The sequence below is a fragment of the Myzus persicae genome, unplaced genomic scaffold (assembly GCF_001856785.1).
Source record: "Myzus persicae strain clone G006 unplaced genomic scaffold, MPER_G0061.0, whole genome shotgun sequence".
NCBI lineage: Eukaryota > Metazoa > Arthropoda > Insecta > Hemiptera > Aphididae > Myzus > Myzus persicae.
In genome coordinates this window covers 191503-213371 of record NW_019103926.1, presented here as the reverse complement: position 1 = coordinate 213371, position 21869 = coordinate 191503, and the positions used below count along the sequence as shown (strand labels likewise).

Sequence of the window (21869 nt, the reverse complement as noted above, 5' to 3'; positions counted from 1 at the left end):
ATGAAGTATAAACAATAATCATTGAAAAAGATTAATCAGTAATATGGTATAAAAAAAAAAAACATCTATTCCTGATAATTATTAATTACCTATATTATGATAAAGGCGTTTGTGTGTGTGTGTGTGTGTGTGTGCTCGATAGCTGTGCTGATAGTAGATACAGTAGTATACCGCGCTATCTAGTGGTAATTTCTAGGTAAGTTCTAAATACAAATTTAATTATTAATTTCCAAGCGCTGTACAATCTGTCGACCGACAAAGCGGCAAATAAAATTATAATGGTCAATCTGCACAGTGTCAACCAACTGAAAGTGTAAACAATCAAGTTAAGGTTAACCAGTTAGGTGGCTGACCCCGGTGATTTATATAGTAACTCTAAACTTGAATAATTCAAACAATAATTATTATTTGTTATTAAGACTTCCATTGACAGCGTAGCAAAAATATATTAATATTGTCCAATTGACCAACTGATTAAGTTATAATAATTAAACAATATAATATATTAAAAGTAGGTACCGGTATACAGGGTGAGACGTTGAATGTAGTGGTATACTCAAAATTTTAGCCACTACTCCGCTCATAAATACTTTAAATACTTATAAGTAGTTATAACTCATAAACTAATCGTTGTAAATTCAATTTTTATGATCAAAATCGAACAAAATTCTGCTTTCGAAGATTAATTTAAAATAGAATGTTGTCAAATAAAAAAAAATTTAACAAAAGACAAAACTATAAGGATAAAAGATATTAAAAATTATATTTTTCAAAAAACCACGTTGTTTTGTTACGGCTTGAAACCAGTTGAGAAAATATTTTTTTGAAATAATGAGTGGTTCCTTCGTGATAAAATAACTACCTTATATGAGCTATAAAATAAATTGTATTATTAATTAATTTTAACTTTCAATAAGTACGAGAGTGTTATACATTTGTGATTGACTCAAAATAAACATCCCCAATGGTTTTAACATTTATTAAAATGTTGATTTGATTTTTTACTTTACTTAAAAATAAAATACAATAAATTAGGCACATACCCGCTTAAAGCTAAAATGTAGCTAATATGTAATATGGCTACATAGTTTTAATGAATGTGTAGGTATAAACTATAAACTCTAGAATACAGTTTAATATCAGCTCTAATGTAATTTACTAATTTAATTTCCTAAATTTAATAATACTGCTGTAGATCGTTTAATCCAATGATCTGGATGCCGTGACCCACTTTTTAAGTTTAATACGACTGCACATGTATAGGTTTTGTGAATCCCGCTTCGTTTTGGACAATAATATACTGGACTTTGGTAAGTATCTAAAAATAAAAAGTTTAATAAGTACCATATAAAATCCAACTCTTAATATTATTATTTAAAACCTATGAGACTCCTTTTGCCTTCTACGGGTAAGAAATGTATGATGGGTAGTTCAGTTATCAATTCTAATGGCAATGGTTCACACAGGCACAAATGTTCGTTATCCCAACCAGCACCTTCCAAATATAGATTATGTATGTATACTCCTTTCTAAATAAAATTGACAAAATATAAATGTATATAAATTGTAAATTACAATCAAAATTTAAGATAGATTATAAATGTACGTCTGGTGGATTTATTAAGTCATTCACTGAAGTTGGAATAGGTATAAATTCCCAGCCAAGTAAATCTATTTGGACTGAAGACTGTTTTGATTCACTCTGTAAAGTTAAAAAAGTAAAACAAATTACTTAAGATAATTTAATTATTTTAATTATAAGTTTAATGACATTGTTGTACCAGTAGTATACAAGTTAAGAAACCAGCAGGAGAAGTGAAAGCTCCCAACCAAATTGAAATAGGTTGTTGACTTGTGTTTACCAAAGTTGTAAAATATTTTACACGTTCAATTAAATTTTGCATCCAAGCACCCAAATTCATTAAAGATGGATATGCTGAAAATAATATACCAATTGTTACTCATTAGTAATTATTGATATTGTACTCAAAAGTTAAAAAAGGTAATATACATTTAAATATCTAATCAATAGGAAGACAATTCGTAGGTACCTGTTATACTCATAGCTTAACTAAATTTAACTATATCTACCATTGGGGTAGGTAAGGGGGGGGGGGTGTTCAAACATCTCCCGAAATTAAATAAAACAATCTTGAGCTTTTTGTGAATTTGTTCGAGAATATTATTAACTCGCATATTATTTAGGATTTAGACAAAAACCCCCTCCGAAAATATTTCCTACCTACGCCTATGCTATCTACTTGAATCATTTATATTTTAATCTGTGTGATTATTAATAAATGAAAAATATATATGTATGTGTATAATATAAATAAAATGTAATAACATAATTATAATAGTTTTGATATTACTTTTTAGCCATTGATCTGGTACTTTGCCTTCGTATATTTTTTCAAACATGTTTTCAATATCAGCTGGTATAATCATTAGGCTTGTGATTCCTTTTTCTAATGTCATTAATGTAATTTCCATCTCCTTAAGTAAATTATTATAACACATTGCCTGAAATTAAAGTAATCATTTTAAAATCTCAATTAATAATAACAATAGATTTAAAACATTTTTGATACTTAAATATTTGATCCGGTTTTTTAACAAATATTGTATAATATATTAAATTAGTTGGTTTTATTATCGTATTTAACAGGTTGACTGCCATGTTTACATTTGTTTGTACACGAACAAATCTCCATACTTGTATAAACAAATATTTTTATACTATCCAACAAATTTTAAACGATAATTTGCAAAAACTTCTTTTTTTATAATTTTGTTTTTTTGTTAATTAAAATATCCATTTGATATCTTCGCTGAGTAGACAAACTGGTCCTAGGGGCCACAATATTTAATTCCAATGTTAAATCAGTACAGGCGTGTACACATTTCTGTACATGGAAAGAAAAATGGTAAGTAAAGGAGTGTACACAATTTTGTACACACGGCACAGGGTAAAAAGTATCAAAAATCATTGTGGCAGTCAACCTGTTAATGAGCAAAACATGCGATAGTATTAAGAGGGAGGAATGACCGTCGATAATAGTAATTATGTTGTTGAGAATAGCTAGACGAATATAAGTAATAATAAATAATCATAATGCATAAATAAATAAAAAATGGTCAGAGATTTAGAAAAAATGTTTATTGTAGTTCAAATTTGACATAATTTGTCACAAAAATTTAACTTATGGCTTCAAAAATGTATGTTTGGGTACCTACTTGTTTACTATTTATTACAACAAATTTTCCCAAATATAACAGATATTTTTTTAGTGTAGTTTATGTCAAAAACTTAGTATAATAAAATTATTATTTGATTGAAAGAATCTCATTTAATCGTTTTAGAATTAACAATAATACTGCTAATATTTTTTAAAATTTTTTCCAACGTTTTATTGAAAGGTTATTTTGATATTTAATTGGGTTAAAATCAAAATGAAGTAAAAAATACCTCTTGTAAAATTGCAGTATTCAATACATTTCTTTTTAAATCAATTTTATCAACAATCATTTCGTGATTAATTAATGTAGGGATATTTTGAAGGATTTGAGATATTTGAAAAAGCACTTTTTTTTCTTTATCATTATCGTCTGGTGAGCCATTAAACTGTTCTTGTAAAAATGAAAGTGTTTCGCACAACAAATAGTTTTCTTTTGTTAAATAAATCACATCGGCGTTTGAGTGCTGGCCTAAGGTCTGCGATGCATCTTCACAGGGTAATGTTTTTATGAAGTCCTTGTAAGATTGTAAAGTACCATTTTCAGGGACATGACAATTGATGAGTGACGACAGCCTTTAAAAAGTAAAATACGTATTAATTGGTATAGATAATATTAAATGTTCTTTGCACAATGATGGGCGGGATTATATTGATATAATATTATACTTGTAAAAATTAGTTGTAGTAGAATTTTCATTGAAAAATTGGTTTATGTATGTGTCTAAAAGTCTTTTATCCCAAATATCAGTTATGTTTCCGCCATATAACATATTTCCTATTAAATATTTTAATGCTGTCCAAGGCGTTTCTTCGTACTCGTTGAGATAATTGAATAAAATGTTTTCTGATACCTATATAGTTATAAATCACAATGACGTAGTGATTATTTTTGAGTGCAATACAATAATGTTATAATGAATAATTTATTCACTTCAAATGTTTCTAGAGAAACGTATGAATACATCATTCAATACAAATCATAAATATTTTAATTTAATCATAATATATAATGTGATGAATTTTTATTCAAATATTTTACCTCGAAATCGGCATCACTAAAGTCATAAATTTTATTCCATCCCAGGTTTAGAAATTTTTTTCTTACGGTTAGTATAGAATGAAAAAAACATAAGTTAAATAGTATTTTTTTGTATTTGCTCGATGCGTGGTTTTGAGAATATTGCTCTTCATTAATATTTTGATATAAACGCAATAAACTGGACTTTATGTTCTATAAAAATAATAAAAAAATATTAATCGATTGATAATAGGATTGTTGTTAGTACCTATACATGATTTTACATGTTACTTAAACAGGTATAATAATTTAAATTGTACTATGTTTTAAAATTAAAATTAAAATTGATTAACCTTGGGTTGTTCAGTCGATACTTTTATAGCAGTTTGTAATAATGTTATTGGAAATTTGGGATGTGGCTTAGAACTTAGCCACAATTTAAAATCTGGATGGGTCTTGCCATCTTGCATAATTTCAATTATTTTATCTAACTGCGGCATCCACGATAATAGGAGGTGACAATTCGCTAGAAATATCCATTGACCTTCTTTTTGTCCGTTTTTAATTAAGCTATTTATTTAGTATTAAATATTTAAAACACTTTATTGACATAATAATAAAAGTTATAAATTACAAATAATAAGAATTACTTGGTGGCTATTGACTCTTGACCATTGCCTAAAGATAATGATTGAAATTTTCCTTTCTTATTGTAATTTTTAGTCATGTGGGTTAACATATTTGTCGGATCAGAACCAGGGGACAAAATATAAATCAAACAATTTGTATTATTTAAATCATTCAAAGTATGTTTAAAATCCACGATCGGCGTCTCGGAAAATTGATGTCCAAGATTTGTTGATATAAAATGTTTCATAGAAAATGATAATCGATCTAATCGCAAGCTTCTTATTATTAGCATGCGTTGAAATAAATTACATTTATTTTCCCATGGACCTAATGACACAAAGTTATAATAAACAAACTTGGCGAGCATTAAAATATTTCAAATTGTATAAAAGCTCACCAACGAGTTCTTGATTTTCTGGGTCCGGAGACTTGTACCACGTATACCACTCAGTTGAACATTTTTCAAATGATTTTTCTACATCATAAAAACTGGGAAAGTTACTTAACGCCAAAATGTTATCCCAACATGTTGCAGGTAACCAGTCTAAAAAAAATAAATGTTATTTCTGTGTGTAGTGTTTTTCATATTATAAAAAGCATTTATACCTGGACGTTTTGTCGTAATAAGCTGTTTTACTTGTCTTTTATTTAGTTTAATTCCACCGTTTAAAAGGAATTCAAACTCATCTTCATTTATTTTATTTTCCGTGATCAATATTTTGATACACATTTGGAACGAAAAAAGTAACTTATGGCGTTCGAACAATCCTCGACAGACGTTTTCGTAAACTGCATATGTGTGATGTTCATTTAAATTTTCAATCCTTTCACTTAGCTGTTCTGCTGGGTTGCTCTTTTTAATTGAATTTTTAAACAATTCGGTATAAAAGTCTAACGAGAACTGATACATTGGGTTCACTTTATCCAGCTCATTGATAATAAAATACAGTATGGCCGCACGTTTGGCACATGGTCTATAGCCCTAGAAAATATAAATATTTACGACTATATATTTAATTATAGTATAAATAAAATAGAAGTTAACTATATTTTGTGGGTTCAAGTTATAACGTGCGTTAAACCATAAATATTCTATGGCACCACCCGGTTACAGCAGTAAATACGATATTGTATTATTAAAAATTAAATTGGTAATTTTAGAATATTGATGAGTTTAAATAAATACAATAATTGAGAGCATTTTACCTCTCGAGCTATGTAGATTTCTGCCTGACTAGTTAAAGAGCTTTGAAGGCGTTCTTTAACTAAGCTAAATGTCGCTTTCGAAGATTTTAATGTTAGGAGAAGTTGTTCATTTTCTAATAATGAACATTCGCTGTCATCCAATAACTTAAGTAACTCATCTTGTAAGTCAACTAGAGATTTTTTGTCTTTTTCAATATTTATGATCGTGTTATCTCTAAGCTCTTCTAAACCAGGGTTTTCTAAGTTGACTAAAATTTTCAACAATTGTTCTTCGAGACCTTCCTCCGTAATAGCGAAATCGATTACTGTAGTCCGTGATATTATTTCAGATAAATAATAACAATCTTTTATTTTTGTTGTAATGAAAAGTCTAAAATGTTCATTGTAGGGTAATAGTTTACTACCTATTCGTATGAATTGTTTGTTTCCTATAATAAAATAAATATATTTATTAATGTATTATAAATGCCTTAATTTAAATTTAAGTGTTTTTTAATTTTTAATTTACTAACTTTGTTTCAAAATAGATCTAGATAATATTGAATTTATAAGTGGATCGACATTTTCGAAATCAATTTGTACCAAAGTTGGATATCCATTTTGTAGGGCAATTTCTAAATTCTGCATACTATTTTTTGATCTATAATCAATAATTTTTAATCCATTATCCATTTCAATATTTTTGATCCATCTCCATGCTTGACTTTGTGGATCTATTATGAATGGATATCGATAACTTTGGCTAATGATAATACCATTTTCCAAACTAAATCTATCATTGGATAGTCCGTGGTTGTTCCAGTTTCTGATTGTTGTTTGGTTCGTTAGAAATAAAGTAACTTCAAAGTTGGGGTTGTTAAGAGCTCCATTTTCTCTTATAAGTTGTAACCATAAATTCATTATAATCTCTCGAGATTTAAACCTAAACGGTCCCATGTATGATACAAATGCAGTACTTAGAACGCAATCTCCTGGTAAATAATCAAATTCCTTGTCGATTTGATTTAATGTTTTATTCCATTTCATTCTTTCTTTGGACAATCCATCGATTAGTTTTGTAGCTTTTTCCAAATTGCTTTTTAATTCTTCAGCCTATTTTAATTTAATGTAATCAAAATTAATTATGCAGACATTTAATTAAATAAATTTAATCACTGTGAACTCATTTACGTTTTATCTTAATTTGTTTTTATAAAACAAGATGACCATTGTTCGTAGCTTAAAAGATTTTTGTATTTTAATTTTATACTTAGGTAACTATCTAGATAACACAGTTTTTTTAACATGATATACCTATACGTTATAATATTTTCTGAGTTATATATTATAATTATGAATACGATACTATAGTTGTAAATACGTATAGGCTCGTATAGCATAATACTATTATCTATAATATTTTATATTTCTATGTATATAAGGGAAGATATAGGATACACTCATGACTTATCAATGCCCAGACCAAACCACTGGACTTAGGGACTTAAAATGGTGGTAAATATAGTGATATATTATGTGTCTAATAGTGTAGGGTTAAGAAAATAAAAGATTTAAAAAAAATTTAATTTCAATAATGGACTCATACAGGAATTTTGTTTCGGAAAAAAAAATGTATTATTTTTATCTATTTATATGTTGTTGCTATTGGTTACAGAAAAAACATTTGTCATTTAGGTTAATATAGCTTTATTCTGTATATAAATATACAATTGAGCAACAGCTATCATAATACGTATGAAATTTTCGATATTGTACATTAGGTATATATTTTATAACTGTCATGGAAATTTGTTATAAATATAGTTGGTGGAGTTTATTTGGAAAATTGACTTTTTTGCAGTAAAAAACGATGTACTTAATACATTTAAACAAGTTTAATATATTAAACTAGTATTAGTATAGTTATGGTATACAACTTTTAAATTATGTATTTATGTTAATAGTAAATATAATAATGAGTAATACTTATACATAACAATAATATGACTTACTTTATTACTAAGATGTTCTTTCTCAGTAATATTTTCATCATAATCCAGTTTTTGTTTTTCAAGCAGACTTTGTTTTTTTGTCAGATTTTCTTCTAATTCTTTGAGGGAAATTTGATCTTCTCTAACTTTTGCCATTGCTAAATCCGCAGTCACTCTTTTAGGTGTCATAGTTCTATTTTAAAATATTCAAGTTGACAATGTATTTATAAAATAATTTATTGTTTGTAATTCATATCCTCACCTGTACATTTTAGCATATTTTTCAATAGCAACAACCCACATGCCTAAAGATTTAGCAGCTGGTGATTGAAGACCAATTTTTTCTAGTTCAAATTCTGGGTTTTTTATAAATACATCGAGTTGTTTCAGAACATTATCGGTTACATTATTTTTATCGAAATCTTTTAACTATGGCATTCATTATGTTCATTAATTTAGTTTCATTTATTGTCAATATTAAAATAGTAATAGTATTGTGATTATTACCTGATGTAGAAAATTAGGATCATCTAGTTGTCTTTTAGCTTCTGCCCAACTTGGATCAGCTAGTTTTAATGTCATCACAGCTCCTAAAACTAATTTCACACCTTCTGGAGGTACGGAGAAGCATTTAATTTCTGAGAGATCTTTTTTATTAAGAGTGCATACTTTCTGTGAATTAAATAATACTCATATTTTAAAATTCCATTTTTTTTATAAAAGTTAATTTATTTTATACATTTGTAGCTTCTTCGAGACCAGGAATCATAAGTTTTAATTCAGATAAAGCTATATTGTACATTTCTTGGCATTTTAACTCGTCTTCTTTTATATTTTTAGAAATGATGTTTATTTCTTTTTTTTCATTCTCAATTTCTTTAATTTATTTAGAAATCATAGTAAACATTTTCTCGCATACTTTAGTGTTTTTCGTTATAAGCTCTGTAACTTTTTCTAATTCCATTGTCATATCATTTATTTTATGATTAATGCCATTAATTGTTTGTAAACCATTTCTCAATTTAATTGACATATTTTTTTTTTCAATACGTTTTTCGTGAAGTATTCTGTGAAATTTAATTTTGACATAATTGAATCTGAAAATAGTTTATTTTATCTTAAACTTACCTTTTGTATCTAAATATCATTTCTAAATAAACAGCCGGCGTGACATTATTTGTACGATTCAATTCAACTTTATTACGGTTGGAATATTCTATTACAGAATTGTGAATAGAAGAAAAAATAGAAGCTAAAGAACTTTTTAATTTATCCTTTAAAATTAAAATTGTATTCAATTCATTAATATTAATTAATAATTGTACATATTTTTAAATATTAATACACAATTTACCTGAGTTATTCCTTCGTTTTCTTTTCCATATGTCTGCAAAATATTATTAAAATAATGTATGGAATTGATGATAAGTATTGTGTTATTACTATTAAATAATAATGTAAGTATTAAATACTTATAACACAGAGGTCACAAAAGTGATTATAAGTAGTTGTCTATAAAAATAATATCTATATTAATGAATATGTATAATGTATATATATATATTAAAATTATATTATATTGTGCATTAATATTGAAAATTAATTGAATTAAAACTATTTAATCTAATGCATTATTTTAACTTTTAATTTTTATAGTTTAAATAAGAACCCTTGTTTAAAAAAACGTTTTTATAAATATGTAGTAAATAGCTTATTAGCTGACAGCTAGACAGTAATCCTCAAGTACAGGACTCCAACTCGGAAACTAAAAAAAAATTGTATTGAATATTTTGATAACTGATAAGAAATTATGAATGCTTAAAATAAAGTATTTCTTTGTTGTGTAAATCTCAAACAAATAAATGGGACACAATATAGATCTTACATAATTTTTCAAAGATAAATAAATTTTTTTTAGTAATATTAGTATTATTAGTAACATAAATATTATAATATGGTTAATCAGAATTGAGAGTTGCCATTTTATAGAAATAACCAATATTGAAAAACTTACTCTTTGTTCCCCAGTAATTGTTGCCAAAATATCAAGATCATAGAGAGAAGTGGATGCCACTTCCAATAAAGCTTCTTTTGGCCAATCCAAAAACCAGTCAATTGTAGTACAATTTAATAATGCAGGATATTGCCTCAATCGTACTCTGTTACAATATAAAAATACGAATAAAAAAAATTAAAATTGTTGGTATATCTGATACGTAATATTATTTATTTATTTCAACTTATAAGAAGTAAACTTCAATTTACAAAATACTAGATCAAAAATATATTTAATATTATATATTATAGACTATATATTAAAGAACACCTACAGAATAATAATCTACCAACAGAATATTGAATTTACATATTATTACTAATTAAATTAAATTATTATATTAATACTAAAAAAATTTGTATTGATATCAATACAAATTTTTTTAGTATTATGTTTCATAAATTAAAATACTGTTAATGCATTTTATTTCATCAATTAAAATTAAATTTGGTGTTTTTTACCCACCCAAATGATTTTTTTATAGGACTGAAAGATAGAATAAAGTGTAGGTTGTTCCTAACTTGATCTATAAAAATTGAATTAATATTTTCGGATGATTCCATTTCGTCTGCAGTCTTAATGTTATCTGATGATGCATTTATCATCTAAAATAGTTAAGTAATTGAAATTCACAATAATATACTTGTTTTGATTTATTGTTAAATAACTATTTTACTCCTTTAAATTCGTTTTCTTCGAATAGTCTCGTTACTTCTCCAGTACTCAAAATACTGTTAATGATTTTCAAAAATGAATCGTCAACTATCTGTGTATCATTAAACACAAATGATGTTGGTTGATTTTTTATTCCTGTTTCAGAGTAAATTAGTTTTAAGTCTTCTTTAAATTCCGATGTTCCGTACGATTTTGACAACTCAATCGTAAAAATACTGTACTTGCACAACCATGAAGCTATTTTTGATAGCGATGATCTACCCGATCCACCTAAGAAAAATATTTTAATTACTCTCGTGTGACGAATTAAAAAAAAAAACTGTTTAACACTTACCAATGCCAATGAGAAGTATGTGACCCATTGGTTGTGATATGACTCTGACGATACGACAAATATGTTCTATATAATGTCTAAATAACAAAATGTCTACTGGTACAAACTCCGAGTTAGAATTGTATTCTTTAATACTACATTTGATGAATTTTTTCAAGTTCTCTTCGTCTACAACTTCTTCATAGAGCATTTCTTCATTTAGAAAACTAAAAAATATTGGATTTCTTTTCGATGCACATAAATCGTGATACGACAAATGGTAATTATTTTTCAGTTGTTGATTTATTTGATCGATGAACCAATTTTGATCACTATAATAAAAAGTATGTAAAACAGTTATTTGTTATAATATATAATAGCTTTAAAATGAAGATTTTACCTTGTATCAACCAAACGGTCATAGAAAACTCGGAATACTTCATGACACCAAAGTCGTAACATAGGCACTTTAAAATTTTGATACTTGACATTACTAAGAAGTAAACCTTGAAATACCTTAAACGTAAAAAATATTTATAGTATTACGCAATGTTTGAAATAATTTGGAGCTATTGTTACTTTTGAAATATCTTTTAAATTAAATAAATAATGCATTTTTGATGGAGTTGGAGTCATGCTAATCATCATATGTTTATACAGGCTTATTGTCATCGAAGTCAATCCATTACCTGTAGTAATTAAATAATAATTTATATGATACAAATGATACAATATTGTGAACATTCTACACTTGAAATATTCTATAAAATACTTTAATGTTCTTACCTATTTCTGATACAGTTTCGTCAAATTGTTTTAAATGTTCACTGAGTATGGTGTTGTATATTGTATAGATATCGTTTTCTTCGAGATATGGTATATTGACCACACTAAAACGACTAAACATTCGGTTGCTAATAAAGGGCTTCACTTTATCAAACTGAGTCATAGCACATACGAGTAGCATATTTTTGACATATTTTGGACATTGTTTTTTAGTGTCATACCAGAATCCATAGTCTACCCAATGTCTAATTAATTCCAAGGAAGGTTGGACTCCGCAAGCCTCTTTTATAGGCATATGAATATCATCCAAAAAAGTAACCATTGTTTTTCCTAAAATAGCATTACATCTTTTAATTTTTAGAACTTTTAAAATTAAAATAAATTATGTGTATAATATATTAAAACAAAAAAATTAAGTACCAGTAAGTGGAACATAAAGTTCTTTAGTGCGTTTTTCTAATTTATCTTCGATCGTCCCTTTAACGTCATTCGATGAAGTCGAAGCTGTCATATTAATGTTCAAAAGAGAATATTCAGTTTTATTCATAGTTTCATATGCATATTTAACATTCAGTGTTTTGCCACATCCTCTAGGTCCAACTAACAAAACCGGTTGATTCTTACTTAGATATGATTGAATTAAATAACTGTGGCGAACAGTATCTATCGTTGGAATAATTATTTTGGAAAATTGTACTCTGAAATTAAAATGTATATTAGGATATTTTTAATTAGTCTTGCTTATTCAAAATTTTAATGTTACTCTCTATCATATGTCCATGTATTAGTTGAGAGCTTTTGTTCCCAATGTTGAAATTTACAGTAATTTGTATCGACTTAATAATGATAAACTGTATCTTTTACAGGAAAAATGCCTTCAAGTTTTCTAATATATACATCAATTTTATTTTTTCCGTCTTCACTCAAACAACCACATATTGACCAAATCATACTGTTTGAAAACACATTGCATAATTTATAAAATTAAAATCGCATAAATTATTTTTTTACTAATGGTAAAAAAATGATTAAATTGTTTATTATATCTTGATAATAAATAATTATCTTAATTAATATTACGTACCAAAAAATAAACCAAATCTTAATTAAAAATTTGTACTGGCTATCATTTAACTCATTGGGAATTTTATCAGCCAAATCGTGAAAGGTGCAGCTTTCTAATAACTTACACAAAGATATTATACAATTTTGGTCCGTTAAAGAAACTATTTCAGTACAGTTTAATCTTTTGAATACAAGTAAATCGTCGATGTAATGTTCAAAATTGAGTTTCATCTAAAATTATAATTTTTTCTTAAATAAAAAAAACTTTAAACTATATATTTTATTAATAATCACCTCATCTTTAAACAGTTTAAATTTACAAATATTTAACCACGAGTTGACGTATAGTCGCCATCCATAGTCGTTATGATTGTTATAAACTATACCACATTTCGAAATAATTGCAGGGGATGCAGCTTTTAAATCTTCTACTTCAAAAATAAAAGACACCTTTAGAAAAATCAGGTATAAAGTGTTAAATGTATGCTTCTTGAATCCAGAATCATGATGTATGTGTGAAGTGTACATAATTCTCATAGATAATATTAATATTATAACTAAGATTCATAGGTATTTAAAATTCAAAAATTTGAAAATATGTAAATATATTATTTGTAATGAGAATTACTTAACATGTAATACAATGTATAAACTATGTAGATGAATTTAAAAATGCTGAATTATAAGGAAGATATTAAATTATTAAAAAATAAAAATGTATTAAAACGTATGGACTATTCATCAAATATTAAATAAGACGGTTAACAACAAAAACACAATTTACTATCCGAGTATTAATAGTAAAAATATACAACAACATAAGTAGGTATAAATGAGGTTTTATGATTATTCGTCAGATGGATGTGTATTAAAATCATCATGAATAACAATCGTTCGAAATTAAACATCTATTTCGTTCATTTCGAAATATTTTCATATGAATAATTTATTAAATTTGATGTTTTCGATTGGGTGTTTTTACAGCAAAGGTAAAAGTAGGTAGATTTAAATCATAAGTGTGTATATAGAGAATATGGTAGGATAGAGTATATGTAAAAACATATTAGACTTATAATGACAATTCTAATAAATGTAATATAAAATCGGAGATTATTTTAACAAATTTTTTTGAAACGTATTTAATATTTAAATTTAGTTCCATCTGGTAAATTGTCATTAATAAAATATAATTATTTATATATGCTATAATAATGAGTACAATACCTAATTATAACATTGTTATACGAGTACCTGTTTTGGTATTAAAATGCGTTCGCCATTTTCTAAAATTAAAATGTTAGTATCGTCTATTGCAGAACTCATATTTTCAACCCAACGGCTTTCAATTGGTCCATCTAGTATCACCCACTTTTGTTCTAATCCATTATCTATTTGAAATATTTATGACTTTAATTTAATATTTTACCAGTATTTGTTTGTGAACATGTTAAGTACGATTTATGTTGTAAAATTATGATAAAGACAAAATGTAAAACATCTTATCCATAGAATTAATTATTAAACAATTCTTTAGTTGTATACGATTTATTTATAAATATCAATTAACTAGGTGATAATATTTACCCGAACAAATTTTGCGTATAATTGACGAAAAAATTCCATCCACCCATTCATGTGTATCATGATTATATTTACCATATAGTTCTTCTGTAGTTAAAGTTATTGGATTTAAAACATATTCCTAAATAATTTTTAAATGGTGTTATTATTTTAATTTAAGACTTCAAATCACATTTAAATAAAATCATGATACCATCAGTTCAATATAGAATATATATATTATTATATATATTTAATAAAAATATTTGTTCTAACAAGCAGCACAAAATAGAGTACTCATAATTTTTATGATAAAAATATTTTGAATATTCAAATAAAAAAATACTTATAAATGTATTTGAAAATGACTCGTAAATAACTTGTGAGTATGCAGTTCCGACACTCGTTACGAGAAACAATATACTTGGTTACTTTCACAGTTTCACAGATACACTTTTTTAGTACCTATTTAGAATGCGTATTTCAATAATTCACTTCGAATATATTCAACATTGTATTCAAAAACCAAAAAAATCTTAAAATACTTGAATACTTAATAAGATTGTATATTGCATTAGTGCCTTTAATAATTGTATTTAGGATATCAATTAATGTAAAACAAATTGTATGATCAAACAATGAATTAGATTAATAATTTTAAATATTAAAATGTCTTTGATTTATTTTATTTGTATTACGCATTAGCTTTAGTTATTGATTGAATGATAGTCTATTATATAATGGTTTTAAATGAAAATGTATATTAATTAATACTTATAAATTATAATACTTCTTACAATAACGGTTTCGAACGAATTGATTTGTTCACTCTTCAGTAAGATTAGTGTATCTCTTAGTGTTTTCCAAGTAATGCTTTTAGCTGCTCCAGAATTTCCTATTATTATAACGGAAGACCTGTAAGTTTTGATTTCGTATAATTGAACAATTTTCAAAACAGCAGAATCAGTGGGTTGGAGATTGTTTTTCAACATGCTACGTTGTATTGCATCTATTAAAACTTCACATTTTATTTCAGGTGGAGTTATATCAGGAAATAAATTATTTATCATATCCATAAATATTGGTAAATCTTCCTTATTGATATTTGCTAAAGTAGTTTTATGGAATACTAGTAAAATAATCTAAAAATAATATATTAATATTATTATTGTACAGTATAGCTGTACGTAAAATAAAATAAACCTCATTATCCGGTACTTCCGTGTTTGCCCGTTTATAATTTCCTGCATACTTTATTAATCCAATTAAACTCCGAAGTCCATATTCACAATCGTTTTGTTTGTTTAGCATCTGTTTTCAGAGTGAATATAGAACAAATATCTTGTTACCTAGTATCTTAGCGTCTTTGAACCCTTCGCTAAAAAGAATTGTCTCGGCGATTAGCTTACTGTCTGGGACTATCATAGACACAGTGCGAAACATTGATTTAAAGTTGTCTGGCAAGTACGAATTATATTCATAAGCAGGACACGTTGTGATAAATATTCCACAAGATGGTACTAATGTAACATCCCTGTTTTCTATAACCATCGTTTTTAGATCCGCCGCCAAAGCCGAAAATATAGATGATATTTGTTGTGTTATAGAAGATAAAACTTCAATTTTTATTCGTTGAATTTCATCAAAACAACCCCAAGCACCTTGTTGAACAAGTCCTTGTATGGAAAAAATAGAATAAAAATTATTTTGAGAGTAGTTTAGTTAGTTGTTTTAATTAAACAGAATACATATTAAAATAATTAATATTCACCTAAGAAAATACGACACATACTCTTGTAGTCTAGACTTTCTGAACAATTCACGACTATAACAAATTGGGCCAAATGTTTCCCTAAATCTTTTACTGTTTCAGTTTTACCCGCAGACGTTGAACCTTTAAGGTTTCCACCGAGATGCATATGCACAGCTGTAGTCAATGTCATGTAACATCTATCAGTTAAAGGAGTGATAACTAATCTTCCGGAGTTGCCTAAGTACTCGTATCCATATTGTTGTTTGGTGTTAGTTTGTCTTATAACAATATCGTTTGATTTTTTATCACAGTAAAATCGTAATTGAGACATCCATTCAAACGCAGACACGTCCATGCAATCTAGACAATTTTATATTTTAATACTAAATGACGATAATTATAGTTTATAAATTATAATAATATTTCATTATGGCATACTTGATTTGTACATATATTCGAGTACATCTCTACCATGTATCTCTATTACGATCAAAGCCACAACTTTTAATCTTTCAGTACTCGATAAATCGCTTCTGATCACTTTTGAGAGCTTTGTCAAAATTTTTTTTTGCTTTTTATACATTTTTTTTAAAGGATACTTGTGTTTTAAATGTTTGGACTGTACTAATGATCGGGTACAATCGGCGGTCCACTGAATCTAAATTATATTTTACATTAAAATAATTGTTTTTGAGTTAACCTGCTTCATTCATTTTGATTTACTTGAGATGCAGCTATGCATAATTGTCCTGGCCACTCTAATATCCACTTCTCACGAGTTTTTAAATTGTTTGATAATGATAATTTTACTTGCTTCAATGTTTGTTTCAGGCAATCGCGCATTGCATCTTCTATAAATTTATATGACATATTATGTTTATATACTTAAACATATGTCATAAAATATTTTTCGAATAAACCAATATTATATTTTATTTATTTATTTACCTATCGAATTTAGCCAAATTTCTGCTGGTCCCTCACATATAACCGGATGGTTCCAGTCTACATACTCCCTATCTTTAGAAAACATACCTTGCGCCTCTTTTTTTTGGTTATTATTTGTCTAAACATAAGTACCCGGTATTAAATGTATTATTTATAAATTAAAATAATAAAATAAAAAGGCTGTGATAACTTACGATGATTTTTATGCCATAGACATTGGTAAAAAGTTTTTTTAAATGCCTTTGTATAGATTCGGGATTTTTAGAGTTTCCTAGTATCTCTAATAATTCGCAATTTGATATAAAATAAAATCTCGGGAACACATGACGTTTTGATTCCATATACACTTCTAAAGCTCTCTGTATGACTTCTAAGCGGTAATTCATTGTATTCAAATGTTTAAATAAAGCTAAAAAAATATAGTTATAAGCATTGTAGCTTTATTTTTAATTATTTTTAATTTTTGAATTCATCATCATGAATAAATTAACATAAAAATAACAACATACATTTAGAACAACATGCTCTGAATAAATTATTTTCCTTGTACATTTGAATCGTTATTTCTTTCCACTCTTCTGTTAAAATATCATAGTCAATGCTTTCAATTGGCATTTTATGTCGTATATCATCTCCCATAAATATATTCTAGTTTGTTGAATATAAAAAAATCTAGTAAAATATGAAGTAAAACAATTATTGTAAAAAATAAATATTTACTTCTAAATAAATATGCTGTCGTTGAACTGAAAGAGTAATTTCCAAAACTTCCATGATGAGACCTATAGATTTTTCTAAAAAGTCTGCCTCGTTTAGAAAAACGGAAATATATCTACAAACATAATTTATCATAAAATATTTTAAGAAACACGTAGGTTATTTTTTTTATATACTTTGATGCCTTGATCGCAGAAAGCTGCACAAGATGATCTTCTAATGATTGAAAAATGTCATCATTCACTTTCACGTAATAAATGCCTTTATCTTTGTAGGGTTCTAAGTGTAGATTTTCACTGGACCATATTTCTTTTATATTTCGTATAGCCTTAGATCACAAAAAATATAATTTAGAACTTGCTTTTATAATTATTATTTTATGAAAATGTAATACATTGTCTAAACCTAATTCTATAGTTGATTTTCTCGACACATCATTAATTTTTTCACTGTAGTTCCGAATTTTAACTTCCATTAATTTTTCTAGCGTAAAATCAGATTTTTCCTCGATTAATTTGCTAATAAAATACATAATCTAAAATAATATTTTTGGTAGGTATGTGATTTGATATTATTGAGAATTGATCACTCACTCATTTATGACGTTTCGTACTTCGTCCCAATGTCTGTCTTTCATTGCTGGATTTTTTAAATCATCGACCACCGGTAATAAATTACGAAATTCGTCAATATTATTACGAGTTGTTTCTATTACCTCCCATTTTTTATTTTTTAATCCATTAACCAAAATATTAAATTGATCAAAAAATGCATCTACAGTAACTTTTAAATCAGAAACTTCTATAAGCCAAAATTGTTTTTGTTTATAGTCTTTCCAAATATCATCCCATGTATTGACTAGTTTCCAAACTGAGTGTAAAACTAATATTTCCTTTAAACAGAATTGAAAATTACTTAAGTTATTAGTGAAGAAGTGAGAAAGGTGTTTGTGCATAATTAAAATAAAAGTGTAACATCATGGATTAATAAAACTAAAGTTTCGAGGTTGATAACTGATAAGTGACCAATTAAATAAATTGATATTTTAATTTTTAAATAATATTTATTACTTCTTGAAGTTTGCCAATTTCAAGTGAATGAATATATTTTATATCAAATACAGCAAGATCATCGTTCAATTGTTTTTCTTCCGTTTTTAATATGTCTAATTTATTTTGCATTTGTTCAGTATATATCAAAGCATCTAAAAAGTAATTTGAAACAGAATTATTGATGTGCATTTACGCATTTGCAGTATTAATACTCAATAAATAAAAGGTATTTCATTTTTCTTCTCATTATAAAAACCACTCTGTTACCCGATTGTTCAGGCATTGAGTATTAAATGATTACAGAAAATACTAATTGGGATATTAACATAATGATTTAATGTTGTTATAAAAAATGTAATTAAAATAAATCCATATGAATGTTTAAAATCAGATAGTATTGACAGGATTATTTTCTATTTACCGTTTGATTTCCATTCTGTGGAAATTGGCATGGTTTCTAAAAATGTTTGTAGTAGTTCTTTAGATTTTAATTTTAAATTAGTTTGTGTTTCTTTTAGTAGTTTCATAAATTCATTTTGTTTTATTTTTAACATTATTTCGGCGTCTTCGAGAGTATTCTTATACACACTCCAAACTTGAAACAATTTTTCATATTTAACTTTTATTACTTCTGTCATTTGTATATCATTCATTTCTAAATTAATATTTAAATCAATGTTTTAAATTTGATTATTTAAATATAATAACAGTTATATTACTAAAATAATTTTTAAATTTAATTTGCAGACATACCTAATACTTGAACATTATCAGAAATTAGTGTAAATTCCTTAGCTTTATTATTGTACTCTAAAACTATTCTATTTCGTACTTCAATGAATGAAATCATTTCAGTTAAATTTTTAGGCGGTGTCATCACTCTAAAGAAAAAATAACCAAATATAATCAAATGTCATTATTACAGGAATATTATTTCATTATATTTTACTGAAGGCTGTTAATTCTTGTATATTGATAAAATCCTTCTATGAGATTTGTCGTCATTTCAAGAAGAAGATTCGAAAAGTTATCCCTCCACTGATCACAGTGTCTAATAATGTCATCTTTCAACATGTTTGTTTGTACTAGAAAATGAGAGACTTGGGCAACTGGTTTAATGCGAGATATTTTACGTTTATAAATTGAATATCTGTGAATTTAAATAAATTCAGTACCATAATAATTCAGAAAGGTCTTATAACAATTAAAACTATAATTTACTGAGTCATATCCTGATTAAAATGTGTTGCTGAAGAATTGAAGGTTCTATATTTTTCAAAAAACAATTTCTTATCCATTGCCCAAATGTCTTTTAATACTAAATACTCGTGCATATAACGTCTTAATCGTCTTAAAGCATTTATAGTAGCTGTTAATATATGAAATAAATTAAAATAATTCTTAAAATAATAATTACAATAAAATATTGTTTTATTTATACCTATGTTATAATTTTCCTGTAGTTTAATACAAAGCCAATCTTTAGAAATTTCATCTTCATACGGAATCCAATTATTTCTTGATAGTTGGAATATATGATTTAATCTTGGCAGTAATTTAACGGCCATTAATAAATCTGTTAAAAAGTTCGCTGAGAACGACAGAATTTCTAATAGACTAGCTTCATATTTAATCTATAGATATCAATTGATGAGTATTATTAGGACTTTTTTATTAATTGTTTTTAAGTTACCTATTTACTATTAATTTAGGTTACCTTATTGGCTTTTAAGCTCACGTGAATAAGTATTACCGGCGTTGGACCTGAACCATCGCCGACACTTAGTTCTAAAATATTTTCTAACGAACATTGGCAGTTAAGAATCAATGCTTTGCATAGAAGGCTGTCTATTTTCTCTACATAATGTGTCCAATATACCATGAGCTAAAAATATCCAGAATTAATTAAACTTAAAAATTAAAATATAATTAAGGTAGTTTATGAACTGTATACGTTATTGATATGTTCTTTAAATCCTTTATAGATGACCATTATGTATTTTAAAATAAGATTGTAATTATCAGAAATTTTCAGTATCATTTTACTTCTGAAACATTTAAAAACATAATAATTTGTATATTATAAATATGAATATTCTATGCATATTTTTTATAAGCTAACTTACAGTGTAACTCTTTAACAGCGAACACTCATTATTTTAAAAAGTAAACTATATTAATGTATTGTTATCGCGTTTTAAGTTTTCAATTTTTTAATGATAACATTTTAATTTCGTGTTCTGAAGCAAAATCTTTTTCTAAGTATTTTTAATAGAAAAATCAAATTTCGAAAGAGTGGATATAATTATTTGTCGACCTTTTTTGATCTTATGTGTACATTTGTGCCATTTCACGCCGACGAGCTAAATGCAAAATACTTGTCACTTATAACTAATTTTAACTACTTGGTCTAAATTCCGATTAAAATTAAAATTTCAAAATTATCAAAAAATTATTCTACTTCAGAATATGAAATTAAAAATTCATGTTGTTATTCAAAAAGTATTATCTTAATTAAAAAAAAAAAAAAAATGGTACAAAATGTTATTTCAAATTATTTTTCTTGCTATGCCTTAAATTATTTTAACAAATATTTCCAACAATGTTAGTACTTGTTGATATAGAATGAATGTTTACTGTTGAATGAATGAATAAGTATAATATACAAGTATTTTAAAATTAATACATTTATCCACAGATTAGATATAATAAAATATATACGTACTTAAACATTTCAATTTTTTTTTTGAGTTCTCTTAATTCCAAGATTTGCACTCGGTTTATTTTAAAAAGGGTCAAATTTGCTATTTCCTCAGAAACGCGTACAATTTGTATGTTACAATATTTGTATTGGTCAACACAGTATTGAACCTGAAATACT

At 26.3% G+C, this 21869-nt stretch overlaps 4 protein-coding genes across 4 annotated transcripts; all 4 read right to left on the bottom strand.

Moving 5' to 3' along the window:
- Positions 1 to 821: 821 nt before the first annotated feature.
- On the bottom strand, positions 822 to 8950 carry LOC111036440 (dynein heavy chain 2, axonemal-like). Its single transcript, XM_022318460.1, has 18 exons — positions 8803 to 8950; positions 8571 to 8735; positions 8326 to 8492; positions 8085 to 8256; positions 6606 to 7185; positions 6094 to 6521; positions 5494 to 5869; positions 5285 to 5431; positions 4908 to 5214; positions 4611 to 4827; positions 4279 to 4470; positions 3906 to 4090; positions 3470 to 3812; positions 2373 to 2523; positions 1782 to 1936; positions 1607 to 1702; positions 1382 to 1529; positions 822 to 1318 (listed from the first exon to the last, which is right to left on the bottom strand). The coding sequence occupies exons 1-18, from the start codon at positions 8863 to 8865 to the stop codon at positions 1164 to 1166; spliced, it is 4047 nt and encodes a 1348-aa protein (XP_022174152.1). The 5' UTR covers positions 8866 to 8950; the 3' UTR covers positions 822 to 1163.
- LOC111036442 (dynein heavy chain 2, axonemal-like) lies at positions 8850 to 12585 on the bottom strand. The gene is made up of 11 exons (XM_022318464.1): positions 12314 to 12585; positions 11894 to 12223; positions 11687 to 11796; positions 11508 to 11623; positions 11129 to 11439; positions 10796 to 11064; positions 10585 to 10724; positions 10078 to 10222; positions 9418 to 9450; positions 9192 to 9337; positions 8850 to 9130 (listed from the first exon to the last, which is right to left on the bottom strand). The coding sequence occupies exons 1-11, from the start codon at positions 12438 to 12440 to the stop codon at positions 8947 to 8949; spliced, it is 1911 nt and encodes a 636-aa protein (XP_022174156.1). The 5' UTR covers positions 12441 to 12585; the 3' UTR covers positions 8850 to 8946.
- Positions 12491 to 15851, bottom strand: LOC111036443 (dynein heavy chain 2, axonemal-like). The gene is made up of 8 exons (XM_022318465.1): positions 15722 to 15851; positions 15316 to 15660; positions 14543 to 14660; positions 14210 to 14346; positions 13253 to 13408; positions 12978 to 13189; positions 12657 to 12845; positions 12491 to 12591 (listed from the first exon to the last, which is right to left on the bottom strand). Exons 1-7 carry the CDS (start codon positions 15827 to 15829, stop codon positions 12731 to 12733), a joined length of 1191 nt encoding a protein of 396 aa, XP_022174157.1. The 5' UTR covers positions 15830 to 15851; the 3' UTR covers positions 12491 to 12591; positions 12657 to 12730.
- Positions 15816 to 21838, bottom strand: LOC111036441 (dynein heavy chain 2, axonemal-like). Its single transcript, XM_022318463.1, has 20 exons — positions 21714 to 21838; positions 20943 to 21036; positions 20706 to 20873; positions 20430 to 20622; positions 20210 to 20357; positions 19938 to 20138; positions 19742 to 19869; positions 19410 to 19643; positions 19007 to 19140; positions 18530 to 18828; positions 18331 to 18454; positions 18113 to 18264; positions 17940 to 18051; positions 17729 to 17867; positions 17414 to 17628; positions 17220 to 17337; positions 16995 to 17122; positions 16710 to 16929; positions 16290 to 16631; positions 15816 to 16194 (listed from the first exon to the last, which is right to left on the bottom strand). The coding sequence occupies exons 1-20, from the start codon at positions 21719 to 21721 to the stop codon at positions 15836 to 15838; spliced, it is 3516 nt and encodes a 1171-aa protein (XP_022174155.1). The 5' UTR covers positions 21722 to 21838; the 3' UTR covers positions 15816 to 15835.
- Positions 21839 to 21869: the final 31 nt, after the last annotated feature.